The sequence below is a fragment of the Ranitomeya imitator genome, chromosome 6, assembly GCF_032444005.1.
Source record: "Ranitomeya imitator isolate aRanImi1 chromosome 6, aRanImi1.pri, whole genome shotgun sequence".
Taxonomy (NCBI): Eukaryota; Metazoa; Chordata; class Amphibia; order Anura; family Dendrobatidae; genus Ranitomeya; species Ranitomeya imitator.
Genome location: NC_091287.1, coordinates 507,568,961 through 507,592,669, shown reverse-complemented (window position 1 = coordinate 507,592,669; position 23,709 = coordinate 507,568,961). Strand labels below are relative to the sequence as shown.

Genomic DNA, 23,709 nt, shown 5'->3' with positions numbered 1-23,709 from the left:
CATTACCCTGTAAGTTATTTACCACATCAGTAAATTGTATAACTGTAGACTTTCTCATTAACAAAACTTGTATTACATCGGTTTAAAGAGGTTGTCCAGTGAGCATAGGTGATAAATATATCATTACTGGGACCCCATCGATCATGAGAACTGGGCTCACAAATATACCTGTGTGTGACGTGGTTGTGAGCATGTGCGACCACGCCTGCATTGCATAGGATTGATGGTCGCACATGCTCACAATATCACCAGTCATGCAGAATATTTTAGGCTTGGGATTTGTGGGGGTCTTTACATTTAGATCCCTAGCGGTCATACCCCAACAGTCTATTTGGTGTTTAGGTAATAAATGTTATTCATGGGAAACCTTTTTAACTAACAAAACAAATGATGTAAAAATTACTAAGCAAAACATCACCAAAAACAGGTTCAAAAAACATCAAAACAGATCAATATTAATAATAATCAGAAAACACTAACAGTACACATCAAACACCCAAAAATCACTAGTATCTTACACATGCATGTATTCCTAGCCTCCTTTACAAGCGTAGATCAATTGTCTCTCATTGCCCCTTGAGTGGTGCTTTTAGATCACACGTAATGCTGAAGCTGAAAAGTCTAAAGTCCAAGAACACAGTAGGAATTGTTAATTGATTTTTAGAAAGATCGTGCTGACTGCAGCAATGATTTATAATGTCAATGATCTAGAACATTTTCTGAAGAATGGTCATAAGATTTTTACCTTTAGGCTATGTGCACGTTGAGGAAATATCTGCACGTCTTGGTACAAGAAACGCAACTGCAAAACGCATTTTTTTAATGCATTTTTGGTGCGTTTTTGCCTACGTTTCTGATTGATTTGCGTGAAGTCAATGGAAAAAGCGCACAGAGAATTGACATGCAGCAGATTATTTTCTGCACCAAATCTGCAAGTCCAAAATACTCAGCGTGCATATGACAGGTTTCTCATTCACTTTGCTGGCATCAGGATTGCTTCAGGTTTTGCTAGGAAATCTGCATGGCAAAAATGCACCAAATTTGTAAAGTGTGCACAATCTCTTAAAGTCAATGGACATGATCAGGAAAAGGATACAACGCAAAAAAAATAAATACATTTCCATCCACAAATTTTTGACTTAGCGATAGTTCATAACAGATGCTGAACCAAAGAAACACAGCACAAACAGTAAATAAACTCAGCCTATAAAGTCAGAAACAGAGAGCGGCTGGTGGTGGGGAGCCTTGTCATTTATGCCACTAGTTTTCTTCACTTTTCTAAAAAATAAAGCCATAACCTGACCTTCTGCTGCTGAACATTTTGATCAATGCTCCTTTTCACATTCACGACTGATCTTCCTTGGCTTGTCTGATAGACCTGAAAAATACAAGACATCAGGCTGTCAATTAACGAAGAACATGCAACCCTAGCATCATCATCACAATCACAGTGTGTACTGAATACAGTGACAGACAACCCTTTTCCATAAGCCCTATTAGAGTATTTCGATAAATCAGAGCCCTCATAAGAGAATCTCGCACCACCCTCATCAGCCAAGTGTCTTCTGTTTATTTGTTTTGTTAAAGCTGCAATTATCCGGTGCAATAGCAGAGCAGTTCGAATTAAAAATGTGATGGGTAGGATGAAATAGTGCATGGGCAGTATTCAGAATGACTGTCACTCTATAATAATCTTTATTTTTATATAGCACTAACATATTCCGCAGCGCTTTACAGTTTGCACACATTATCATCGCTGTCCCCGATGGGGCTCACAATCTAGAAACCCTATCAGTATGTCTTTGGAATGTGGGAGGAAACCAGAGTGCCCGGAGGAAACCCACGCAAACACGGAGAGAACATACAAACTCTTTGCAGATGTTGTCCTGGGTGGGATTAGAACCCAGGACCCCAGCGCTGCAAGGCTGCTGTGCTAACCACTGCGCCACCGTACTGCCCTACGCCAATACTAAGGTACTATGTACCCCACGTGGAAAACTGTATAGAATATTTACAGTACATGTGCATTTTATCACTGTTCATCTGGGCAGGGCCTGACGATACCTGGGTACTGTAGCTTACTAGGAAAATAGAAAAAATTGGAGTCGGGCCCAACAGAACTGGATTTTCTTATTAGTAAGACTGCCTAGTGCAGTCGAAACGCATCGACTGGGTCATGTCGACCATGTAAATTTTTCTTTTGTATGCACTATATTTTCTTTTGAAAAAGATAAAGAAAAGGAAATTCCAGTCCTGTTGAGCCGGACTCCAATTTTTTCTATTTTCCCTGATGTGAGACCAGGGCGAGGCTGGTGTCTGAGCCCCAGGTGGATGAGCATAGAGCAACTGGGTGAGCTGGAATCAAGTTTCTATAACTGTAGCTTACTGCTTTGCCATATGTAATCGGTGTTGGCCTAGGGTGCTATGGGTCCACCAGTAACATTGATTCTGGGGGCCCACTTTACAGTTACATGATATCATCTCATGATATTGGTGCAGCCACATCTCTACTGAAGTGTATGGACAATGCAGTGGCTGGGAATTGGTGGACTCCCCTATATAGGTAATGATCCTGGTGGTAACATTTATGGCAAATCCTATAAAAGAAAGGTGGATGCCAAAAACTGGCCAAAAGCGCATCATCGTGTAGTTTTACCAAAGGTTCCTGGCCTGCTTGTATATTATGCACCAAGTGCACTAATCATGCAGTGGACTGGGGATCCACTACTGCACATGGGCCCACCAGGAAAACCACCTGTTCTCCATTTGGCCAGTCCAAGCCTGTATGTAAAATATCGCTTTAAAAATTGTTCAACGTAATATAATTTACATTAAACTTCCCTAGTATATAATAGAGAATAAATTCACAGGAACATGATCCAGTGGCCATGTCCATATTATGGTGTGACTGGCTTGAAGTCCTGAAAAATATCTCCTACCTGCTAGCATCGCCAGCTCCACTTTTGATTAGCCAGCTCGGTGCGACATCGTGCGTGTATTATGCTGCAATGATGACATTGTGCCAGGCCAGCTACCAGGCCAGATAATCCAAGAGGAGCCAAAGATTCCGACAGACTGGCTAATCAAAAGAGGAGACAGGAATGCTGACAGACTGACCAATCAAAAAAGGAGACAGGGATGCCGACAGGCTGACTAATCAAAAGAGGAGCTAGGGATGCTGACAGGCTGGCTAATCAAAAAAGACAGGGATGCCGACAGGCTGACTAATCAAAAGAAAAGACAGAGATGCCGACAGGCTGACTAATCAAAAGAGGAGCTAGGGATGCCGACAGGCTGGCTAATCAAAAAAGACAGGGATGCCGACAGGCTGACTAATCAAAAGAGGAGACAGAGATGCAGACAGGCTGGCTAATCAAAAGAGGAGCTAGGGATGCCGACAGGCTGGCTAATCAAAAAAGACAGGGATGCCGACAGGCTGGCTAATCAAAAGAGGAGACAGGAATGCCGACAGGCTGGCTAATCAAAAGAGGAGACAGGGATGCCGACAGGCTGACTAATTAAAAGAGGAGAAAGGGATGCCGACAGGCTGTCCAATCAAAAGAGGAGACAGGGATGCCGACAGGCTGGCTGATCAAAAGAGGAGAAAGGGATGCTGACAGGCTAGCTAATTAAAAGAGGAGACAGGGATGTTGACAGGCTAGCTAATTAAAAGAGGAGACAGGGATGTTGACAGGCTGACTAATCAAAAGAGGAGCCAGGGATGCCGACAGGTAGAAGGCAGCTCGCAAGCTACCCACCAGCGGCCATGGAGTACTTACCTGGCTGCTAAAGCAAGGTCCTGTGACTCAATTCTAGTATATAATCCAATATTTCTAAAATATCCCTAGAAATAATAGCAGGAGAAACATAGTAATACAAAATCTTATAATAATCCATGCTATATAATTATATAGCAATCAATGTTAATCCAATAAAAATTAATAAATGAGTATAATACATTATTGAGTGTCATGTATCTACTCCGGGATTAGAGGTATCTGGAGGGGAAGTGTTGGGTGAGGAGATTGTAAAAAAAAAACCTATTCTGCCTTGGTTGGGGTATTTGGATATGGGGCTATGGCAGTAAATTGAATTTTCGCTCGAGATGAGGGAAAATCTAGCTTTGGCTCTGGATATACTGCATTTTCATACATTTGTCTCAAACCATCGACTAATCTTTCTTTCTTTAGAAGCAGAAACCATTTCTTTCTAGGGGAAGTTTCCGTGAAATTCAATGCCTTCAGCAAACAAGAAATAATGACAATTCCGTAACTTGCAGCCTGGAGAACAGAGGTTGTTTGCTCCCGGGAGGTAATATGATGTAAAGTCTGAGACAAGGCAATGCATAAATTGGGAGAGAAAAGCAATTTATTAAACTGAAATTCCAACGAAAAAAATCAAAAGATAAAACAAGAGAGCGAAAGGAGTTATTATATAAGCTGCTTTGCTGGGATAATGTCAGGAAGAAGACTTAAGAGTTCAATTCTGTCTAAGATGGATCTGATTAAATCCCTGTCATCCAGTACATATTATTGCTAAGTAATGCCGAACACTTTTATCATCTAAAAGACAAATCACAATCGCCGTCATAAGAGAAAATTAGCTGATCAGACATCAACAACAGATCTGTGCTCATTTTACGTAAAGAAAATGGAGGAAACCGCCCGGAAAGCTAGGAACAGAGGGTTGTGTGCAGTATATGACCTACTCATATATAGGGTAGATAGATATAGAAAAATAAAGCACAAGAGGGTGTAAAGATTATCACCAAAACTTCTTATATGCAAATCCAAAAAATGGAGGCAGCACTGCAAAGTCAGATGGTGAAAAAATTGATTTTTATCAGTCTATGCAACATTGTGGCTCAAAACTGGAACCACTTTTTTTTCATTAGATAGATATGAGATTAGAGAAAAGAAAGAAGGAAACAGTAAGAGACAGAAAGAGAACGAAAGAAAAAGAAAGAAAGGAATAGGGAGACAAGAAAAAAATGAAAGAAAGAAAAAGAAAGAAATAGGGAGACAAGAAAGAATGAAAGAGCATGAAAGGATGAAATAAAGAAAGAAAGAAAAAGGAGAGACAGGTAAGAATGAAAGAATGAACAGATAAAAGAAATAAAGAAGGAAGACAAGAAATAATGAACAGAAGAAAGAAAGAAAGAAAGAAAGAAAGAAAGAAAGAAAGAAAGAAAGAAAGAAAGAAAGAAAGAAAGAAAGAAAGAGAAGAGAGAGAGAAAGAAAGAAAAAGAAGGAGATATGAAAGAAAGGAAAGAGGGAGACAAGAAAGAAAGAGAAAAAAGTAAGAGATAGAGGAAGAAAGGAAAGAATGAAATAAGGATGGAACAAGGAAGGAAAGCTAGGGAGATAGATAATTATTGTATACATATATATGAAGTCCACCATATTATAATGAAGCCTTAGCACAACGATATTGGTCACTTTGCTGTCATATCAGACTCGCTATTATAAGCTCATATTCACATAAAGAAATAATAATCAGTAAGATCCAATAGTAGAGAAAACACACATCCGCACTGCTCAAAGGTCCAACTCAGTGACCGTATTATAATATCGGTCTAGCACCACAGAAAGTGATACTGGCTGTATGAATCCTTTACACCTGAATCAACGGGGTGCTGCTGCCAGGAAAAATGTGTGCAGAATCCAAATGGCAAAAAAGAAAAAGTAGGCGCGCACTTACCCTGTTGCGGTGAATATCACTTTATTAGGACATATAAACAAACGGATAGCAGGGAGGGATAGGGTCAGCCACGGACAACGATCGTTTCGTGCTCTACGGCACTTCAACGGGTCCTAATGCTGAGTGGAACAGGAAGGAGTTTTATAGACCCATCTGGATCCCAGACTCCTCCCCCTGGACTCCAAACATAAACAGTGTTACATTTAAAACAAAATGGTATTAAAAACAACAATAATAAAATAGCACATGCTGAGAACTACAAATAAACCGAATACAGCTTTTAGAAACCAAGATTGAGACACTTTTATAAAAAAACCGACATGTCGACTTTGTCATTTAAACCAGATGGTCCTGCTGCGTCTGCGCGCAGGATCCATCTGGCTTCTCTGCGCAGCAGGAGGCGGCGCAAATCCCCTCCTCCCTCAGGCAACGAGACCCGCTCCAAACCCGCAAATCTTAGTACTTGGGCATCTCCTGCATGGCAAGTGTGTAGATGGTCTATTAACCTTGGAGCTCCTTTCCCTGTTCTAATGGAGTAAAAATGCTCCCTAATCCGAACAAACAGTGGGCGGAAGGTTTTGCCAATATAGAAGCGTCTGCACGGACAAAAAAGAACATAGACGACATGGGTAGTCCTGCAAGAAATAAAGTCCCGTACAGTGTGCTGGATATGACCTACTCTAATTCTATTACCTGTATGATGGTACTTGCAGAAGTTGCAACCCCCGCATGTGAAGTTGCCTTTAGGGATACTATCTGTGAGCCAATTATTTTTGGTAGTGACAAAGCGGTTGCGGACTATGCTGTCTCTAATGTTTGTACTGCGACGGCTAGCAAAGAGAGGTCCCCTATCTATTATTTCTTTGAGGTCAGTATCTTGACGTAAAATACACCAATTTTTACGTATGACGGTTCTGATGTGGTTGTCAAGAGGGCCAAACTTAAAACTGAAGACAAACTTTTTTTCTTCTTTTTGTCTTTTTTTGGAGGTGGTGGAAACATCCGTGGCTGCTGCTTTATCGTAGGCATTTTTTAAAATAGATGGGGGGTACCCACGTTTCTTAAATCTTCCAATCAAATCGACTGACTGCTGCGCAAAACCTGCAGGATCACTATTGATTCTCTTTTTGGATGTCCAGTTATGCATTGAGGACGGGGGGATCTCCACTAGAGTATATCGTAAACCCTCGGCATGTAATTCTTTATTACATTATAACAGTGCTCATCCGCCATACATGAAGGGATCTCTGCCCTATAGTCAACTTCTTAGGGTTAAGAGAATCAATAGTGATCCTGCAGGTTTTGCGCAGCAGTCAGTCGATTTGATTGGAAGATTTAAGAAACGTGGGTACCCCCCATCTATTTTAAAAAATGCCTACGATAAAGCAGCAGCCACGGATGTTTCCACCACCTCCAAAAAAAGACAAAAAGAAGAAAAAAAGTTTGTCTTCAGTTTTAAGTTTGGCCCTCTTGACAACCACATCAGAACCGTCATACGTAAAAATTGGTGTATTTTACGTCAAGATACTGACCTCAAAGAAATAATAGATAGGGGACCTCTCTTTGCTAGCCGTCGCAGTACACACATTAGAGACAGCATAGTCCGCAACCGCTTTGTCACTACCAAAAATAATTGGCTCACAGATAGTATCCCTAAAGGCAACTTCACATGCGGGGGTTGCAACTTCTGCAAGTACCATCATACAGGTAATAGAATTAGAGTAGGTCATATCCAGCACACTGTACGGGACTTTATTTCTTGCAGGACTACCCATGTCGTCTATGTTCTTTTTTGTCCGTGCAGACGCTTCTATATTGGCAAAACCTTCCGCCCACTGTTTGTTCGGATTAGGGAGCATTTTTACTCCATTAGAACAGGGAAAGGAGCTCCAAGGTTAATAGACCATCTACACACTTGCCATGCAGGAGATGCCCAAGTACTAAGATTTGCGGGTTTGGAGCGGGTCTCGTTGCCTGAGGGAGGAGGGGATTTGCGCCGCCTCCTGCTGCGCAGAGAAGCCAGATGGATCCTGCGCGCAGACGCAGCAGGACCATCTGGTTTAAATGACAAAGTCGACATGTCGGTTTTCTTATAAAAGTGTCTCAATCTTGGTTTCTAAAAGCTGTATTCGGTTTATTTGTAGTTCTCAGCATGTGCTATTTTATTATTGTTGTTTTTAATACCATTTTGTTTTAAATGTAACACTGTTTATGTTTGGAGTCCAGGGGGAGGAGTCTGGGATCCAGATGGGTCTATAAAACTCCTTCCTGTTCCACTCAGCATTAGGACCCGTTGAAGTGCCGTAGAGCACGAAACGATCGTTGTCCGTGGCTGACCCTATCCCTCCCTGCTATCCGTTTGTTTATATGTCCTAATAAAGTGATATTCACCGCAACAGGGTAAGTGCGCGCCTACTTTTTCTTTTTTGCCATTTGGATAATCAGTAAGAAATGAGTTCATTATTTTTTTTGCTGCACTCAGGTACAATACAGGGATATGCTATAAACCACTTTACCACAATTCTGGACAGGACCTAACTCCAGCAATGACAAATGGGAAGTGGAACACAATAAATGACTCACATAGTTGAAAATCCTGCTTGGTGACTATTGAATTTTCCTTCTGTGAGATGCACTAATGTACACTGCGGCCTGCATCCCCCTCAGATTCTCATTAGTATAGCACCTAAATGACCTGTCTGCAGACTTTCCTTCATTGTGGCTACTTACTATTGATTTATTTGGATGATGTTAAGATTGTCATGGTGCTATATAAACTTCTAGAAGTCTAGCTTTTTCCGTCAGACAGGGACTTACATAGAAATCATGTGGCCCAAGAGCAAAAGTCCTAATTGGACCTCAACCCCCAAAAAATATTCGTCGGGGGCACAGGTACTACAATTTTGAAGCCCGTACAAAGTAATTTTGCCCCTACTGAGGCCATTTAGTGTTCCCACACACTCTAATGGCCCCCTACAAGCATTCCAAACAGTATAATGGCATCACACATAGCCTTCCGGACAGTATATTGGCCCACACACAACCCTCCACACAGCATGATGGCCCCCCATAGCACTTCAATAGTATGATGGCCCCAAAATAGCCCTCTAAACAGTATAATAGATCCCCACGTAGCCCTCTTGATGATATATTGCCCCCCATACAACCTTCCATACAGTATAATAGACCTGGATAACCCTCCACACAGTATAATGGACCACCATAGCACTCCAAATACTATAATCGCCCCCACATAGAACTTCTAACAGTATGAGTCAATATGCAAAAATAAAAGGTATTTAAAAATTAAAAAAAGAAGCATATTTGTATAACTACCTCTATAAAATGTCCGATCTGTGAAAATCTAAAAATAATGTAAGCCCTTCAGAAAATGTCACCAAACTTCCAACAAAAAATGCAATATAAAACCAACAAAATGTGATATATGCTACAATATAGTGCTAATAAATTTGACAGCTCACCGTGCAAAAAAAACATGCAACGCAGAGGCCCATGAATGGAAAATACATACCATAAAATACCATACAATGAACATTATAATAAACAGAAAAACAATGGTGGAATTGCATTTTTGTCACCATTTCTCCCTGTTCAGATTTTTTTCCCTTTTTTTAATAATAATTATATGGTAAAATGAACGCCGTTATTCAAAACTACAACTCGCCCCACAAGTAACAAAAAAAAAACAAGCCTTCTTTTGGCCGAAATAAAAATAAAAGTTATGGCTTTTGGAACAAAGTGAAGAAAAAGCTGAAAGCGCAAAAATAAAAAAATGGTCTTGTCCTGAAAGGTCTTTTTCTTTTCTGGTGCATGTCCTACATGGGTGTGAGCCTAAATAAAGCCCATTTTAGAATTAAGATTTCCATCAAAGAAGTTTCCACCAGGGAAAAATAATGATATGATAGTGACTCTCTAGCTGTTAATAATTGCTGTGCATAAACACAATATTTATCTAAATATATTTTGTTAAGAAAAATATGCCTGCAAATATTACAATTTGAGCCTCGTTTCAAGAACGGCAAATTTCCTACGCAAAATCAGAATATGCCTCAGGGTTCTCCTCGTTTCCATTTACATATTTTCGCTCAGTAAATTGTGCCTGGGAGGTTTGTATTTCCATAATTGCATTTGAATTAAATATGTGCATTTACATTTTCATGTGTAATCATAAGCAAAGAGCAATTCTATGTTCTGGGATTCACATTTGACTATGTATAAAAATAGTAGCACATGAGAATGCAAAAAAAAGCAATCTACCGTATATTTTATTTACCTAGTCAGCATCCACGGTGATTCATGGACCACATGGCGGCTTCACATGGCTGTATTAGGGTGTGCTGCCTTTATATCATCTATTCCAAAAGCGATTTTTGCAGGAGTAAGAGGGAAAGTGCAACTTGGTGGATTTTTATTCCTTGGAGAAAATGTGGGCGACTTTTAATAAGAACCATGAATTCTGCTCTCTTTCAAAAAAATCCTGAAGGAGAACGTCCGCTCGTCAGTTGGAGGCCTAAAGCTCAAGTGCAGTTGGGTCACGTGGCAGGACAATGTCAGCAAGCACACAAGCAAGTCCACCTCTGAATATGTCAAAAGAAACAAAGGGGTGGTCTGGTGAATATAAGGTACCACCTCTGGATAGGTTATAACTTACAGATCAGTGAGGATCCAGTCGCTGGGACCCCCAAAACAGGGAATTTTCTATCCCAATTAGACAAGGTTTACACCACTGTATTTCTTCTCATCTGACAAAATTGGGTCGGTTATGCTAATCACACTCTGATCAGAGTTTGTTCAGAGTTTGAACAGAGTGTTCAGACTTTCTCGGATGAGATGAAGATAAAAAAACGTATATCTTCTCCATTTATTCAGTCCGTGAAAAGTTGACTCTACTCAGATGTCCTCTGAGTGCTGTGTGATGTTTTCCCCGCACGCAAGAATTTGCAAATCCTGCATGTTGCAAATTTTCCATCGGATAGAGTCTTCTCTGAGAAAAAAATCTGAGATTTGCATGGCCCCATAGAATAACATTGGTCCAAGTGAGATCTGATGTTTTGTCACCTCGCACTTGGACCGAAAATACGGTCAACTATACGAGCCTTTAGAATGGAGCAGCATTGCACATGCTTAATCGCAGCGCCATTGATTCTCTATGGAGATTGCCAGATAAAGCAGTGTTTAACTGTTTAAGAGAGAATAAATGAATGAAGCAATGGGTGAGTATACACACCGCCGCTCTCTTCGGTGGGGATCATGTTATCAACATGCCATTCAAGAAAGTACAAGTTTTTTAAAATAATAAATTGTAAATTGCTGGGAGTCTGACCCCCACCACCAGAACAAATCCATTAATTATCGGACTCCTCAGCTTCTTCCAGCGCTCCCATAGAGCGTGGGACAGCGGTTGAGCATGCGCACTGGTGCTTCATTCTGAAGGGGTAAATATGTGCCCTGTTCTGGTGATTGGTGAAGATCCCACAAGAATCTGAGCTATTACCGATCCTGTACGTGAAAACTTCTTTCCACCAAACAACCCCTTCAAGATATTGGAGTAGCCATGTCAAAGAACCGATTTTAATCTCATTGACAAGCTTTGGCAAAACCTTCAAAATGAAGTTCATCTTCAAGAAAACCCTCTAATTTCTCCTACTTAAAAATTATTTTGCCGACAGCGGGCTATAATCCCTAACATAGTAAATCTGACAAATTAGGAAACAAAGAAGAAATCAGGTGAGGAACAGGTTATAGGGATTCCACTTTTTGGCAGCGGTTTCAGATAGGCACAGGCACGAAGACTCTTTGAGTAAACAAAATAGATTCATTTTAGTCCATAAATCTCTCCAACATCAACAGAGAATAACCTTGTCAATAGTCCATATACGTGAACACAGGTTTTGCAGACCTAGTCAGCCTTTTGCAGAGGTGACCAGCACATCAGCTCCCAGCACTAAATGAGGCAAGTGACTGCTTTTTTTGTGCGTCCCTCATCTTAGAACTGGAGATAAGGGAACGGCCAGTCCCTCCCAGCACTTTGGTCATTCCAAAAACCTGAACCCCAAAATTCGGGCCCATGAAAAACCACCTCTCCTAATGCACCGAGGTCTGCCACCTTGGTCATACATGCAGTTCCTTCCATACAGGACCTTACCAGCTGCTTCCTTACAACACACTCACACATACACACATATATATATATATATATATATATATATATATATATATTTATATTTATATATATATATATAATATTTACATGCAGTATATGCACTACAGATACATGTTTGTATAAAGCATACGCATCATACTTCAGAAACCAGGGCTGTGAGACGCTGTACTGCGCAGTAGGTAAGTGGTCCTAGGAGAATTGATGTCCTTAATTTTACATTGATTTCTTCCCAGACAGACAGGGAAAATAACTGCAAAGGAAGCACAAAAGCTTTTTAAGTCCTGTTTGCATGGCGGAGTATATTATAAATAGACAAGCAAGAGAAGAATTTATTGTCAGCCAATCAGCCCAGTCAATATAAATTACATGAAGACTCCTGCAGTTTTCTAGGAATGCAAGAAAAGCAAGAATCATTCCTCCAGCCCATTATAAATGTAGCCATGAGTATGGAACGGACAGACCAGGAACCGAACTTATGTTCATTTATTTTGCTGTAGGTCTAAACAGATAACAGACTGCAGGTTATCAAGTTGCATACAACAGGTAAGGCTATGTTCACATGTCCAGTAATGATCCGTTAGAACGAATCTAGCAGCAATCCATTGTCAAAAAAGTTATGCATCTTTTTAGTCCGTTTTTAAAAAAAACTAGATCTGTTTTTTAACACTGAAGTCTATGGAAAATGGTTCTGTTAATTAGCCATCCGTTTTTCTTTTATTTGTAAAGGATCCGTTTTTGCTTACTCGATCCATTACAAATGGATGACTAATAAATGGATCTGTTTTCCATAGAATTCAATGTTAAAAAAACAGACCCAGCAGAGATAAGTTTTTTTAAAAAATGGACTAAAAAGTTGTCTGCAGAACTTTTTTACCAATGGACTGCTGAACATAGCCTACATGAGAAATTCAGCTATACTGTATCTGTAAATTTGCATATCTTCTGAGTTAGAGTGATCAAAGAGGGACGTTCATGTGTAGTAAAGATACTGAAGTGTGTCAAATCGTACAGATTTACTTTTTGGAAGTGCATTGAACCTTTTTGAAAGTGCATTGAACAGCAAGGTGGCTTGTGCTGAGGGGAAAAAGAAGAAAAAAAAAACTCTTTAAATCTCCAGCTGAGGCCGGTTTCACACGTCCAGATAATTCCAGTACCATATAAAATCGGTACTGGAGTTATCCGTGTCCGTGTGTCCGTGTGCTCACGTGGCACATCAGTGTGGCACACGTGTGCCGCCCGTGTGCCCACTGGGTACCACACGCACCGTGCAGGAGACAGTGCTAAAGTTTAGCGCTGTCCCCTGCATCGTGTTGAATCCGCGATTCATATCTTCCCTGCAGCAGTGTTTGCTGCAGGGAAGATATGAATAATAGTGTTTAAAATAAAGATCTATCAAACCCCCTGTGCGCTCCCGCACCCCCTGTGCGCCCCCCCGCGGTTCAGAAAATACTCACCCGGCTCGCTCCCTCGCCGGCGCTGCTTCCTCTCCTGGCCGCAGCTTCTCCTGTATGCGGTCACGTGGGGCCGCCGATTACAGTAATGAATATGCGGCTCCACCCCTATGGGAGGTGGAGCCGCATATTCATGACTGTGATCGGCAGCCCCACGTGACCGCATACAGGAGAAGATGCGGCCAGGAGAGGAAGCAGCGACAGCCAACGAGGGAGGCGGGTGAGTATTTTCAGAACAGCGGGGGAGGGCGCACAGAGGGTGGGAGGGCGGGGGGAACATAGATCTTTATTTTAAACACTATTATTCATATCTTCTCTGCAGCAAACGCTGCTGCAGGGAAGATATGAATCGCGGATTCAGCACCAGTGGGGGGGACAGCGCTTAATGTAGCGCTGTCTCCTGCACGGCACACGGACTGCACACGGACAACGTCCGTGTGCGGTACGTGTTTTACACGGACCCATTGACTTTAATGGGTCCGTGTAATACGTGCGCTCCCACGAACACTGACATGTCTCCGTGTTTGGCACACGGAGACACGGTCCACAAAAAATCACTGACATCTGAACAGATGCAGTGATTTTTATGTGTCTACGTGTGTCAGTGTCTCCGGTACGTGAGGAAACTGTCACCTCACGTAGCGGAGACACTGACGTGTGAAACTGGCCTTAGCGAGTGTGAGCGAGCTGAGTGTGACCCGAGTGTAAGTGCGAACGGCGGTAAGTGTGACTTGTGATTCAGTGACTTTGGATTCAGGGAGTTTCCAAGGAAGGAATTACTGAATTGTTGTCTGTGTTTCATTAATACTTTTCATTTATTTGTTATTTAACGTTTCTGTCTAGTGCAATCCCCATTAGGAAATGTGCTTCACTATTGTTAATGACATCCAGTGCACATCTTGCCACATATATGCAATCCTTGATCAGCCGGTCGATTGTACATACTGCTGTGCGAGATGTGAGCACGTTGAGCACTTGGAAGCCCAGATTCTGGATCTAAATGTGCAGCTGGCAACACTGAGATCCATTGACAACATGGAAAGGAGTCTTCTGCTCACTGAGCAGACGCTCAATGGGATAGATGAGGCGGGGGATGGTAGGATGGAGCTGCAGGACAGTGAAGCAGCAAGCTAGGTGACAGAAGGCCGGGTACAAGGAAGAGTGCCAGGGAGGCTAGTCTTTGATCTGGCACACCTCAATAAGTTGGCAGATGAGGGGGGTGCCAGTACAGGGGTAGCACTGCTGCTGCCAGGCATGTCCTCTGAAAGCCAGAGGAGTGACTGCTCCAGTAAGGAGGGAAATAGGAGAGCAGGGCAGACCAGACAGGTGCTGGTAGTGGGGGACTCAATTATTAGGGGAACAGATAGGGCAATCTGTCACAAAAACAGGGATCGTCAAACGGTGTGCTGCCTACCTGGCGCTCGAGTCCGACACATCGCTGATCGGGTGGACAGATTACTGGGAGGGGCTGGTGAGGGCCCAGCGGTTATGGGGCACATTGGCACAAATGACAAAGTTAGAGGTAGGTGGAAGGTCTTTAAAGATGATTTCAGGGAATAAGGCTAGGGTCACATTTTGTTTTGTGACTCCGTTAAACGGACTACGTTACACCGTAGCAAAACGCGGTGTAATGTAGTCCATTAATGCCGCCATTGTTTGTAATGGCGAACGCATCGCTAGCGCATGCCCACATTGGGCGTGCGCTAGCGTTGTGCCGTCATTTGAGTGACGGACCTCGAATGCTGCTTGCAGCGTTCGCGGTCCGTTCCTCACTAGCGCAGTTCGGGGATCTGCGCTAGCAGGATCGGCTAACGCAATCCCTTTTGGGACATTGCGTTAGCGCAGTCTGTAGCGCTATGCGCTAAACGGACTGCCCTAACGCAATGTGACCCTAGCCTTAGGCTGCAAGCTGAAAGCAAGGACCTTCAAGGTGGTATTTTCCGAAATACTGCCTGTACCACGTGCCACGCCAGAGAGGCAACGGGAGATTAGGGAGGTTAATAAGTGGCTCAAGAATTGGTGTAGGAAGGAGGGGTTTGGGTTTCTGCAGAACTGGGCAGACTTCTCAGTTGGCTACAGGCTCTAGGCTAGGGATGGGCTGCACCTCAATTGGGAGGGTGCAGCTGTGCTGGGGGAAAAAATGGCTAGGTTGGAGGAGTGTTTAAACTAGGGAATAGGTGGGAGGGTATTCATTTTATAGGAGGGGAAGATAGTGCAGATAGAGACCTGGGCACGAATAAAAAAGTTGGGGGTGGCGGTGGCATGGGGGGTGGGGTTAGAACAGTTAATAATTTAAGAAAGAATAGAGGTACAGAGAGATACATAAAGTGTATGTATACTAATGCCAGAAGCCTCGGCAACAAAATGGACGAATTAGAATTAATGGTGTTTGCACATAATTATGACATGGTGGGGATATCTGAAATGCAGCTGGATGAGAGCCATGACTGGGCTGTTAACTTGCAGGGCTATAGTTTGTTCAGAAATGACCGAACAGATAAGCGAGGGGGAGGGGTGTGTCTATATGTAAAATCATCCTTAAAACCCATCCGGCATGATAATATAGGTGAATCTATTGAAAAATTAGAGTCCCTGTGGGTGGAGATAAGGGGAGGGGGAAAATAATAAATTACTGAGAGGGGTTGTTATAAGTCTCCAAAAATAATGGAAGCAATGGAGAATATCCTCATAAAGCAAATAGATGAAGCTGTGACTCAAGGGGAAGTCATTATTATGGGGGACTTCAACTACGCCGAGATGCATTGGGGAACAGAAACCTGCAGTTCCAGCAAAGGTAATCGGTTTTTGACAACTATTAGAGACAATTACCTTTCACAACTGGTTCAGGACCCAATAAGAAGGGGGCACTGCTAGACCTAATATTAACCAACAGGCCAAACCGCATATCAAATATAAGGGTTGGGGGTGACTTGGGGAATAGTGATCACAAAATAATAAGTTTTCATGTATCCTTTAATAAGATGAGCAGTAGAGGGGTTACAAGGACACTAAACTTCAGGAGGGCAAATTTCCAACGGATGACAGATGATCTTAGTGCAATTCTACTGGGACGATATCCTGAGACATAAAAATACACAAAGAAAATGGGAGACGTTTATTAGCATCCTGGATAGGACCTGTGCACAGTATATACCGTATGGGAATAAACATACTAGAAATAGGAGGAAACCAATATGGCTAAATAGAGCTGTAAGGGGCGCAATCAATGACAAAAAGAAAGCATTTAGAGAATTAAAGGAAGTAGGTAGTGATGAGGCATTAAATAAATATAGAAAATTAAATAAATTCTGTAAAAAGCAAATCAAGGCAGCAAAGATTGAGACAGAGAGACTCATTGCCAGAGAGAGTAAAAATAATCCCAAAATATTCTTTAACTACGTAAATAGTAAGAAACTAAAAAATGATAGTGTTGGCCCCCTTAAAAATAGTCTGGGTGAAATGGTGGATGAGGATGAGGAAAAAGCCAATATGCTAAATGACTTTTTTTCATCAGTATTTACACAAGAATATCCCATGGCAGACAATATGATCAATGATAACAAAATTCCCCATTAAGTGTCACCTGCTTAACCCAGCAGGAAGTGCGGCGGCGTCTAAAAATCACTAAAATTGACTAATCTCCAGGCCCGGATGGGATACACCCCCGAGTACTGCAGGAATTAAGTACAGTCATTGATAGACCATTATTTTTAATCTTTAAAGGCTCCATAATAACACGGTCTGTACCACAGGACTGGCGTATAGCAAAGGTGGTGCCAATATTCAGAAAGGGGACAAAATCTGAACTCGGAAATTATAGGCCAGTAAGCTTAACCTCTACTGTGGGTAAAATCCTGGAGGGTATTCTATGATGCTATACTGGAGTATCCGAAGAGGAATAAACTCATGACCCAATATCAGCACGGGTTTACTAGGAACCCTTCCTGTCAGGCAAATCTGATCAATTTCTATGAAGAGGTAAGTTCCGGACTGGACCAAGGGAACCCAGTGGACGTAGTGTATATGGACTTTTCCAAAGCTTTTGATACGGTGCCACACAAAAGGTTGATACATAAAATGAGAATAATGGGGATAGGGGAAAATATGTGTAAGTGGGTTGAGAGCTGGCTCAGGGATAGGAAACAAAGGGTGGTTATTAATGGAGCACACTCGGACTGGTCGCGGTTAGCAGTGGGGTACCACAGGGGTCAGTATTGGGCCCTCTTCTTTTTAACATATTTATTAATGACCTTGTAGGGGGCATACAGAGCAGAATTTCAATATTTGCAGATGACACTATACTCTGCAGGGTAATCAATACAGAGGAGGACAATTTTATATTACAGGATGATTTATGTAAACTAGAAGCTTGGGCTGAAAAATGGCAAATGAGCTTTAATGGGGATAAATTTAAGGTCGTGCACTTGGATAGAAGTAATAAAATGTATAATTATGTGCTTAATTCTAAAACTCTGCGCAAAACCGTCAATGAAAAAGACCTGGGTGTATGGGTGGATGACAAACTCACATTTAGTGGCCAGTGTCAGGCAGCTGCTACAAAGGCAATAATGGAATGCATTAAAAGAGGCATAGATGCTCATGAGGAGAACATAATTTTACCTCTATACAAGTCACTAGTTCGACCACACTTAGAATACTGTGTACAGTTCTGGTCTCCGGTGTATAAGGCCTGCGTCACACTCAGCGTATTAAAATACGGTCCATTATTTATGGCCGTCATACGCAGAAAAGTCCCCAAAATAGTGATCTGTATGTCATCCGTAGGCAGGGTGTGTCAGCGTATTTTGCGCATGCCATCCTCCGTATGTAATCTGTATGGCATCCGTACTGCAAGATTTTCTCGCAGGCTTGCAATACGGACATACAATGGATCCATGGGCTCAAATAATCGTAAAAACATATATATATATATATATATATATATATATATATACTGTCTATATATATATATATATATATGTCAGTGAGACACATATATATATATATATTAATATATCATACAGCGCTAGATAGTAGAAAAGTCGGTAATTCAATTGCCGGCTTTTCCTATCTCCTTCTGAAACCCAACATGATATGAGACATGGTTGACATACAGTAAACCATCTCATATCCCTTCTTTTATTATATATTTCTCCTTAGTAATGGAAGAAGCGTCTGTATGTTAAATTTGGTGGCTCTAGCTAATAAAATAAAGGGTTAAATCGCAGAAAAATTTGGCGTGGGCTCCCGCGCAATTTTCTCCGCCAGAGTGGGAAAGCCAGTGAATGAGGGCAGATATTAATAGCCTGGAGAGGGTCCACGGTTATTGCCCCCCCCCCCCCGGCTAAAAACATCTGCCCCCAGCCAAAAGGCACATCTGGAAGATGCGCCTATTCTGGCACTTGGCCACTCTCTTCCCACTCTTGTGTAGCAGTGGGATATGGGGTAATGAAGGGTTAATGTCACCTTGCTATTGTAAGGTGACCTTAAGCCAGATTAATAATGGAGAGGCATCAATTATGACACTTATCGTTTATTAATCCAATAGTATGAAATGGTTAAAAACACACACACACATTATTACAAAGTATTTTAATGAAATAAATACACAGGTTGTTGTAATATTTTATTATACTGGTAATCCACCTGAAGACCCTTGTCACCTGAAACAAATGTAAACAAAACAAACAACAATATTCCATACCTTCCGATGATCAGTCTTGTCCCACACTGTAAGTCCATCTGAAAGGGTTAACTAATTTTACAAGCAGAAGCCTGCTAATGCAGCCGCCCCTGCCTGTAAAATCCCGGCAAATGAATGGAATGTAGGTGAATGACCTGTAGTTACCTCGCGTTGCGGTGATGTGCCCTCTGCTGGATGTCCTCATATGAACTCGAGCCTGGGAAAATATTCTGAAAAGTTCCCAGGCTCGAGTTCATATGAGGACATCCAGCAGAGGGCGCATCACCGCAACTCGAGGTAACTACAGGTCATTCACCTACATTCCATTCATTCGCCGGGATTTTACAGGCAGGGGCGGCTGCATTAGCAGGCTTCTGCTTGTAAAATTAGTAGTCTCTGTGCACTGCTATAAAGCTGGCAGACCAAAGGAGGATGAAGCTGGAGATATCATTATCATTAACGAGCACAATGAATGCTAAAACTTATTTCTAAACATGTCACAGCCCTGCTCCCGGCCGACTGAGGTACGTGGGATAGAGGTCTTCTCAGTCTAGACGAAGATCTCCGGCGCTGTATGTCTCCGTCTGTAGCCCGTAGTGACATATGACAAGGACAGGTTGTAGTTTAAATTAAATGAAGGACAACATTTTCTCTCATACTTGGAGAACACCTTTAGAGACAGGGTTACAGAGTCCAGTTCTCAAGATCTCTGGGGATACAAGCAGTCAGACCTCCTGAAATCTGTAAATGTATTCTAAATTGTATGTTTCATATGGATAGGGGATAACTTGTTTTTTTGGGTGGGTAAAAAAAAAAACTTTAATTGTTCAACATGTGCCACAGCGGCAGATGATATAGACCCCCACTCATCATGTATACATATAATTTATAATGCTGTTTTCTTATGTGGAAGAGGAGTCCACCCACATAGACATTAGCAAAGAGGATTACCTCTCCACCATTGTCAGCTACAGTCCAGCAGATTATGCACATGATATCGGTAAACGAGATGTTGCTATGATGGCGTGGGCCTGTTAAGGAGTGGAACATGGCCAGCACCCCCTGAAGATCTGTTGTTATTGACTCAATGCTGCAATGTATTATACAGTCTCTTGTCTTTTTGTAGTAATGCAATTGCCATGGTATTATAGTGAAGCAATGTTTTTTAGTTGTATGGTTTTCTCAGTTTATTATGAGATTTTGGGGAGAAAGGTAACTTTACAGATGCTTGGGAAGGGATAAATTTACAGTTACCAGGCCTGCAGCAGTGATGGCTTATGGGAGCAAAAGGAGGACTCAAAGAAAGTGTAACAAATTAGGCCACAAGGTGTGTGAAGGAAGGAAACAAAGGGAGCAAGAGACATATGTATATATATATAGAAATGGCAGTTTAGATCTCAGACATCTCCGAATCTTCCCGGATATCAAAGTATGTAGAGTAGTGGAAATGGGGAGCTCAGTTTCTGCAGGTACAGAGACAGGAGGCCAGAAGAGCATAGATGTGGGTTTGTGGGAACCCTGAGACAGCAAAGGATAAGATGGATGCTGAGACAACATGTTGACCAGACCTGGAAGTGTTAGTGAAGTACAGTGGGTACGGAAAGTATTCAGACCCCTTTACATTTTTCACCCTTTGTTTCCTTGCAGCCGTTTGGTAAATTCAAAAAAGTTTTTTCTCATTAATGTGCACTCTTCTCCCCATCTTGAATGAAAAGAAAACAGAAATGTAGAAATTTTTGCAAAATTATTAAAAAAGAAAAACTGAAATATCACATGGTCAATGGTCATAAGTATTCAGACCCTTTGCTCAGTATTGAGTAGAAGCACTCTTTTGAACTAGTACAGCTATGAGTCTTCTTGGGAATGATGCAGCACATTTTTCACACCTGGATTTGGGAATCCTCTGCCATTCTTCCTTGCAGATCCTCTCCAGTTCCGTCAGGTTGGATGGTGAACGTTGGACAGCCATTTTCAGGTCTCTCTAGAGATGTTCAATTGGGTTTAGGTCAGGGCTCTGGCTGGGCCAGTCAAGAATGGTCACAGAGTTGTTCTGAAGAGTAATTCAATAAAGTCTAATGTAAGGGCATCAATCTGTCCCTGCTCCTCCTTATATACATATACCAAGTGTCTCAAATTTGCTGGGACTGTACCATTTTTAAGAAAGAGCCCTGGGAAATTTGCAGTGATCCAAGCCAAAAGGTGATGGGTTTTCACAAACCACACTTGTAAATGAGTGTTTCCATGCAGGGTTTGTGTGAGGTCAATGGCTGGAGTAAAGCATCTAAATTACCAAGGCAGATTTTGGCAATTTTAAGCGGAAGTGGAAACAAGCTGAAGTAAATGCTCTAGGAGAGAGAGACCTGGAGTGACGCGGGTTTGCTTCCAAACACTAGAGAGGTGTGCATTGGAAAACGTCAACTGCTCAGCAATCCACATTGCATAGGCCTGTCACTCATATGTGGGTGTCACAAGCTTCAGGGTTGAGTTCACAGCATTGAACACAATGTGTCCTGCTTTCATTGTAGATACCAGTAAACTGCAGTCTCTAAACAACATTAATCCCGATATGTACTGAAAGCCTTAATAATAGGCATCAGTATGGTATCCTTAGAGGGTCTGTAATGGTACACGATAGCATTAGCTTGCTAGTACGGTATGCTGAATAGAATGAACTGATCCCCATAAATAAAACATTAAACAAAACTAATATGCCAGGTGCGTTACTAATAAAATAACCGAATGGAGAAATGCACGGGGCGGCAGTCGGCGCAGCTGCGCAATCACGTGGTGCGAGGCTTTACTGGAATGATCGCAGTCTACATCATTCATTGTGAATTGTAAATCATCTTATTTCCCTCTGCACAAAATCATCAGTAAGAGTCTCTGACGTATAGGAGAGACATTATACAGAATCCTGGAACCTGGTCACATATTAATCCCTGGGGTCTGTAACGGTTTTCAGTCTGCAATAATGAATTGTCAATGGGGGAGACCATCTGCCCACTACTAAAATATTTATATACGATGCATATTATAGAGTGCTCAGAGGGCCTACAAATTACACTAAAATTCCCATCGTGCCTGTTATCCTTCCTTTAGTAATCAGTAACTTCTCTAGAGATCAGTAACATCTAATTTTGTAAAGGACACCAGGACATGATGTTGATATTTTTTTTACAGGCTGCAGTGCACATCACTGCCACTAGGTGGCCACAAACAGACGCATATAGTTATTTGAAAAACTAAGTACACCCTATGTTAAATACTAGGGTGTTACAGAATATGATTAAAAAATCTGGTTCCTAGAGGCATTAAACAAAATACAACCTCAGATAAACAACATTACACCGTCTCATTATTTACTATAAACTATGCCAAAACGTAGAAGCAGTGTGAAAAGAATACTTAAGACTTCTGTAGGAAGGAAGAGGGTATGTAGCAGTCAGGTGCTGAAAATCAAATACCTTTGATTAATTGTTCATTAGCAAGTGTGACCACATCTATAAAAGCAGAAGTTTGAACAGTTTGCTGGTCTGCAGCATTCAGGCATGTGTTAACACCATGCCAAAGAGGAAAGACATCGGCAATGATGTAAGAAATTGTTGCTGCTCACCTATCTGGTAAGGGCTATTTTAAGGTCAATTTCAAACTATTTGGAGTCCATCTTTCTACAGTGAAAAAGACAAGTGGAAAACATTTGGACATTTTTGACAGTCTTCCCAAGAGTAGACGTCTAGGCAAATTCACCCTGAGGTGAGAATGTGCAATACTCAGTGAAATTGCAGAAAACCCAAGAGCTACAGCTCAAACTCTAAAGGCCTAAGTCAATATGTTAAATTTGTAAGTTCATGACGGTACAATTAGAAAAAAACTGAACAAGAATGTCTTGTTTGGAAAGGTGGCCAAGAAAAGGCATCTACTTTATAAAATGAACATGGCTGCATGGCTAAAATAAAACTACAAGACTTCTGTAGCAATGTCCTTTGGATATGCAAGACCAAAGGAGAGAAGTTTAGCCATAATGCCCTGCAAGATGTTTGTGCTGATATACTGTATTTAAGTTTTCACCAAACATCTTACATCAGGTGTCATACATGGTGGTGTAGGGGTGATGATGTGGGCTTGTTTTGCAGCCACCAGACCTGGATATCTTGCAGTCATTGAGTTGACTATGAACTCCTCTGTATTCCAAGTATTCTAGACTCATATGTAAGGTCATCAATACAACACCTAAAACTTGGCCGAAACTGGGTCATACAACAGGACAATGATGCCAAGCACACCAACAAATCTACATCACATTGGTTGAATAAGGTGCCCCTCCATTCAGCTTGCTGCAGACAATGGCAAAATAAATGTTCTCCGATTGTCAAGTGTGAATATGTGTCTTAAATGCGGTTAGTGTATGCATGGAAGATGAAAATAGGTTTGCAGTCCTCTTACAAATATCACACACGGTTATGTTAAACTCTGTTACAATGATGAATACTATGTGTTTATATGCTTTGATAACTGTGCCACAGATAGAGTGAAGTGCCACATGTGTCATGTGAGGGATTGGTGTTGTGTGCATCAATACATTTTGTAGAAGAAATGCCTCCGGTTCAACATTCCTATACAATGAGTGATGTCTGAAATGATGAATTCATATGATGAAAATTAGCACATCAGAAACAGTCAAATACGAGTGC

General features: G+C 41.7%; 1 protein-coding gene across 4 annotated transcripts in view; it reads right to left on the bottom strand.

Annotated features, from left to right (window-relative positions):
* OXR1 (oxidation resistance 1) overlaps nucleotides 1-23,709 on the bottom strand; it is a 556,560-nt gene that overhangs the window by 408,243 nt on the left and 124,608 nt on the right. For 2 of the 4 annotated variants that reach the window (XM_069731769.1, XM_069731770.1), the window contains exon 2: nucleotides 1,304-1,378. The exons of the other annotated variants lie outside the window; for them this stretch is intronic. In XM_069731769.1, the coding sequence (XP_069587870.1) occupies nucleotides 1,304-1,320 (17 nt within the window). In that variant the 5' untranslated portion in view covers nucleotides 1,321-1,378. The remainder of the gene's footprint in view (nucleotides 1-1,303; nucleotides 1,379-23,709) is intronic. 4 annotated transcript variants of the gene reach the window in all.